General features: G+C 37.3%; 1 protein-coding gene across 1 annotated transcript in view; it reads left to right on the forward strand.

Annotated features, from left to right (window-relative positions):
- Positions 1-518: 518 nt before the first annotated feature.
- The window catches only part of LOC106867783 (GPI transamidase component PIG-S), a 48,227-nt gene continuing 42,295 nt past the window's right edge, over positions 519-6,450 (forward strand). Inside the window, exons 1-2 of the mRNA XM_014912768.2 lie at positions 519-894; positions 4,979-5,118. Coding sequence (XP_014768254.1) covers positions 867-894; positions 4,979-5,118 — 168 coding nt within the window. The 5' untranslated portion in view covers positions 519-866. The remainder of the gene's footprint in view (positions 895-4,978; positions 5,119-6,450) is intronic.

Consider the following 6,450-nt stretch of genomic DNA (forward strand, 5'->3'; position numbering starts at 1 on the left):
TAATTCAGTGCTGCATATATAGAGTATCAGCACCAGCAGGGAGTCTGAGGCCATCATAGTACCAAACACTAGAATGCGGTTGTTTGCATTCGGTCCGTTATCACAGAGTAAAAACTCTTCGGGATTAAGACCAACTGTCATAGTGTAGTGAGTAGGAAGTTTACTAGGATCTTTTAGCAAACGTGATACAGGCAGAGTAGGCCGTAGGTTGCGCAGAGTTCGTAACTCATTAATTTACCATCAATTCTGCATATTCCTTTACAGAGACTGATTGACATATTAACCTTAAAAAAGTGAGAATTCGAGAGTTAACATTTCTATTAAAGAAAGACGCAGAAAGAGTGTCTTTTTTTTTTTTCCTGTGACTTTTTTTCATGGATTCATAAATCTTCTCCAGGATAGAACACTAGTCTATCGTATATAACTTTTCCCACCAGAAGAATTTGACTCAACGCCGCAAGTCAACGATATATTCGTTAAATCCACAGTATTGTTGTTATTTGCATTGGAGATCCATACCAGTCACTGTACAAAGACGCTCAGATGACGGAAGCTACCATCGCAACGACTGCAACCGGATCTACAAATCTCGGACGAGTTTTCACATGAGACGACAAGACAAAACATTGAACTAAGAACATTTTGTAGCTGTGTCTTGCCGAACTTTCATTCGTCAAAACGCAAGAGTCCAACAACAACAACAGTCTAGAAAGCAGTATATTTTTGGACCGGTTCGGCGAAGACTCGGGAACAGAAGACCAATTGAAAAGCTGTCCTATGATTTCATAAATTCTGGAGTTTTAAATCGTGGGTAATTATTTACATGCTACACCGCCTGATTCGTTCACCGGTATCGACAAGCAGCGATGAATAAAAATAAGCGTCTCGAGAAAGGTAAAAACAATCTAATTTCTTTTATTTACAAGTCATATAATTTCTAAAAAGGTGCTATTTCTATTTTTCTGTACTTCGTTATATTTTTGAAAATTATAAAGTATGTTAAAATAAATTTGAATAGAGATATTTTGCGGATATTTTCATCATGCGAAGTAAAATAATGTAATTTCAAATGTTAAACCTGCATATTAAAGTAAATGATTGTTACCGCTCCTATGAAAGCTATACAAATCGTTTTATTGTAAATCTATTATTTACCCTGGATACCATAACTGTCCTGTCGCATTATTCAGCAGTTTATGCTTGTTTGACATTTTTTAGAGCCTAATTTTCTCTCTCTTTCTTTCTTGCTCTCTCTCTCTCTCTCTCTCACACACACACACACATTCACACACAAATATATCGTCTGCAAAAGAGAGTAAAGGAAATATATAAAAATAAACCTCTCAGTCTAACGGGTTATCTGATAGCAAAGATAAAACACCCGATATCGTCATATAAATGAAAGCCTGTCGCATCTTTTGCTCTTCTCGAAGATATGTAAATGTTGCGAAATAGCTTTTAGATATATATATAATACATCAACAAATATCACATATTTGGACGGGTGTAACTTGAAATAGGATATGGCTATAATTTATAGCTGGTGGACCTTTGATCTTCGTTTGCCTGTTCGATCAGGGCTGAGTAGGGGACTAAACAACAGTAACTTTAAGAGATAGTTTTCAGAATGGTTGCGTTTAGGAAAATTACTGCGGAATTCGTCAGAGATGACATCTGTTCATCTGTTATGGATGTACTGTATTTAAATACACAATATATATCAGGGGGAAATGGAAAATCGTCCGCCGCGGCTAGCGAGAACGCCAAATGTATTTTGGCCTCGTTGGACCTTATCAAAGACGTGTACTCATGTATATATGTATGTCATTGTTCAGTTTTATTTCAAGATTTTCTTGCCAATAGAGAAAGAACCGGTTTCTAACCTAGATCCAAGGTTCCTTCGTTGGAATTTCAACATCAACAACAGGCTATGTATGTATGTATGTATGTGCAGATTTGTATATTTTATAAATGTATTCTTATGCATATAGTTGCATATCTAGACGTTCTTATATATATGTTTAAATGATAAACTTCTGGAAAGTTTTACAAATTTTTACAGTTCTAGTGATGGATTGGATCTGTAGTCTTTGAATTAGCCTTCTGTCTGATTTTGAGAATCCTAATTTCTCAAGATTGGTATTTAGGCAGTGTGTTACATATCCCAGGGCTCCAATAATTACAGGTATAACCCTGAACTTGTAGTCTGAATAGAGTAACTACAGATTTCTCTATAGTTCAGCATAGGTGTTCTCTTTTTCGTTTATCTTCAGCTTTATGTTAACATCTGTTGGACAGGTAATTTCCAATTCTGTGCACAGTTTCTCTTCTCTATCCCAAATCATATCAGGTCTGTTGTGCTTACATTTTATTGAGGCCTTCACTGGGACATTCCCCCAATATCCCTTTTTATTATGAGTGGCTATGGCTTCTACCGTATTGTGGGTTCTTATTTCTTTGTCCTCAAGATTATTCTTCTGACAGATTTCATTATAGAGTGTCCTAGCTACAACATCATGTCTCATTGGTAAATAATACTGTGATGACATTTTCGGACAACTGCTTATGATGTGGGTGATGTCTTCAGTGTGAACTCCACAAAGTCTGCATCGGTTGTCACATTTTACTGCTTTTCCTGCATCTCTATCCCTTTTGTGCATCAGGTACTTGGTTGATATTTCCTGTTCCTGGATTGCAAACATATACCCTTCAAAAGTGGGAGGTAGTAATCTGGTTATTGGTCCATGATAAACTGCTTTGATGATCGATGTTACTATTATCATGGAGCTGTCTTCTAACATATCCATGCGTAGTCTTCTGCTCAAATAGGCTCATCCTTTCATCTGATGATACATTACGGTAGAGTGGTGCGACTTTTTTGGGCATGTATTCTAGGTTATCAGACAAAGAGTGTTTGCTCAAGGAGCTGCTTTCCAAGTCTTATGACGTTATCAGCCCCTTTAGAATCACTTCGCAGACCCCAGTTTGAGAACCAGTGGTCTAGCCAATGGAAAGCGGACACTAAATGATGATGATATGTATGTATATGTTATTTAGTAATAGAAGCAGGGCATAGTACCAGAATTTTCAACTCAAATCAAATATAACAAACAACTGCTAATTGTTGTTTGAATATCTCTGTAAGTGGAGTCTGAACAGGCTGCTTTGCACAGGCATTGAGTCTATCATTTAATATGTATGTTTCTGGTCTGTGTAATATATCAATTATGTAAGATCTTTCTCAGTTGAAATGTTTCAATATATATGGCCAAAACAGTAAGTCAGCTACTAAGTTATGAAGATGAATATGTATAGAGAGGGAGAAAGCGAGAGGAAAGAAAAGATATATAAAGTGAGGTAGTGGTGAAAGGAAAGATAGGAAGATGTGTGAGTGAATAGTATTGAAAAAAAAAAAAAAGGGATGGTTGTATCTGTAGGTTTACATGCAAAATCTGGAAAAGGACAAAGAGCAGAGAATTGAAAAAGTCATAAATATGAGGCAGTAGATGGGGAAGAAACAAACCAGGTGTCATAGTATGTGTGTGTGTGTACTGATGTTGAGCTGTTGTTGCATGTTAGACTAGTCTAGCTCTCTGTTGAGTCCATCATGAGAATCTCTCACCACATGCCTTTGACACGGTGAGGCAGGCAGTGTTGTGTAGTGGCTGTGGCCTAAAGGTTTGTGGTAGTGCTACATTAAAAGCACTCATTCCACTATGTAAGGTGTCTGGTGTTAGGAAGTGTATCCAGCCATAAAAACCCTACCAAAACAGACAGTGAAGCCTGGTGCAGTCTTCTGCTTAGCCAGCCCCTGTCAGGCTGTCCAACCCATGCCAGCATGGAAAAATGGACGTTAAAAGATGATGATGATGATGAAAGAATTAAGGACAGATACTTTCCTGTTTGGTGATGACCTCATTGACTTTTTGAAGTTCAACTTGGAGAAGAAAACAAAAGTGATGAGGGAATGGCTCTCTCCCAGTGAATTTGTCAAAAAGTGGTTGACTGGCAAAAATGGCTAGGGTGAATGGAACTACTCTAAGCATGCCCTTATAAATCAGAGAAAACAGCTGGGTAAGGGCTTATGCCCTTGGTGGTCAGGGCAATCATAGATCTGTGAGGTTTCTTGACTGATCCCTTGGAGGCTCTTGTTTCAGGAGGACTACATCAGCCATGTCTTCTCATATTTCTTGCTTAGAATATATATTTTTATCCTGCCCACGACTCTTCTCTTTTTAAGTTCTGTATTTAAGAGATGAGGAATTATGTACATTATTTACATCTTGTTTGTTGTTAACACAACGTTTTGGCTGATATATCCTTCAGCCTTCATCATGTTGGAAAGAAGAGCTTTACAAACACAAGCGTTTCACATATTAATGAAGAGGCAACACAAGATTTGGTGAAGTGGCTGGCCATGCTATGGATATAAACCAATGGGGGAAGTGAACTGGCCAATGTTACACATCATCATTATCGTTGTTTAACGTCCACTTTCCATGCTGGCATGGGTTTGACTGAGGACTGGCAGGCAGGGAGGCTGCACTAGGCTCCAATCTGATTTGGCAAGGTTTCTACAGCTGGATGCCCTTCCTAATGCTAACCACTCTGAGAGTGTAGTGGGTGCTTTTTATGTGCCACTTGTATGGGAGCCATTCAGGTGGAGCTGACATTGGCCATTCTTGAATGATGCTTTTTATGTGCCACTGGTAAACTGTGACCTGTCCACTGACAAAATTCCATGCTGCATCATGACAAATTAAATTTGAATATTGAAGTGTATCTAACAGTTTTTGTGTGACTTTAAATGGCTTATAAACACCTTCTACACTGCAATTGTTTATACATATTGTATTCTTTAAACACCTTTTAATTTCTTTTTGCAGGTGGCACTGGCATCGGCCACAACTAGGATTTCCTTCCAACAATGGTCATACGTTTAAACTTAAAGAAGTAATTCTTATTTTTATATTCACAGAGAAAGCCACTCAGGCATATGCAGCTCTTGGAATTGGTTTGATCTGTGTGTTTTTTGGTATTCCGCTTTGGTGGAAGACAACTGAGGTATACAGAGTACCGTTACCTTATGATGAAATTGAAGCACTGACCGATACCAAGGTATGCAGTATTTGTTGTTGTCATTGTCCATTGAATGTTTCTTGACAAGCTGTATCATCTTATGATGCTAGTGTTACTAGTTTAAGGACTAATATCCTGTTAACGACATTAATTTTAGTTTTCTCTTGGTTGTTGAAAGTTTCTATGTTGTAAGACGACCTTAGATCTTATATAGATTAAGTATTCCAATTATAGTTTTTTTGTCAACCTTGAAACCAGTTGCTCTGAGAGAGAAGGAAGAAAATTTATGAAGTAATAAAATATCTTGAAAGTGTTTCTCTCCATACATTAATCATATCAAAATCAATGACCAAAAGTTGGCAACTAAATCATGTTTTTCACTGTTTTCTTCCTTGTCTATTCCTCAATGTTGCTCACCCACCTCTGTAATATACCATATTTTAAAGGCAGATTAAAAAATATGTATTTTTCCATTGCTCAGTCAAAGGAAGGAGGATAGGACCCATATCCTTTTTAGTCCGAAGAAGTTGTCCTCAAACTGGAGATTTGGCCTGAATGCTTGGAACAGAATTGACTCTGTTGAAGGTACTTGAGGACCAGATGGTGGTTTTTATATCAGGTGATGAATTAAATCTTCCACTCTAGAACAGGAATGGCGTCTTTGACTGCGTTCCACATAGTTTCTGTTTACCAAATTTCTGTTGGAAGGCTTTTGTCAACCTGAAGCTATGATTGTCGATACTGCTGCATAGAGGGACTGAACCTGAACTCCATGACAACACAGCCATGTCTAAACCCCTTATCTGAAGTGAATTTAGGAAGTTTGAAGTAAATTTTGAGCTTCTGAGATAAAGGAACTTTGCTTTGAGACATTGACAAATGCTCTTATGACATGGAAAAACCAGTTTTAATAATGATTTTATAAGTGTTTTTCTCTTTGCTGTTGTCTTGTATCTGTAAAGTATGAGAACTTTTATGTGTGGTTATCTGAACAGAAACTCTAGATATCATTCTGCCTTAAATGTCTGTGTGTCACCACACCTGCATAGAAACGTGTATACACATGAATGAACAAGGCCACTTCTACTTGATCTTTTGATCTACTAGAAATAGTTACCACATCACCCTCATATCACACTGACTATCTTATGAAAGACACAACATTGCATGTAGATACTATGCCTGAATAAAATATTGGGTGATCATGGCTGGTATGCTTTGGACATAAGTGTGCTGGTTTAGGACTGACCTGGGGTTAAACCACACCACAATAACATATATGTACACTCACACAAATATATATATATATATATATATATATATATATATACAATCCTAAGAAGGCTTACCTGATTATCTTTATACATATTT

Source organism: Octopus bimaculoides, chromosome 2, assembly GCF_001194135.2.
Source record: "Octopus bimaculoides isolate UCB-OBI-ISO-001 chromosome 2, ASM119413v2, whole genome shotgun sequence".
In the NCBI taxonomy this organism is placed as follows: Eukaryota; Metazoa; Mollusca; class Cephalopoda; order Octopoda; family Octopodidae; genus Octopus; species Octopus bimaculoides.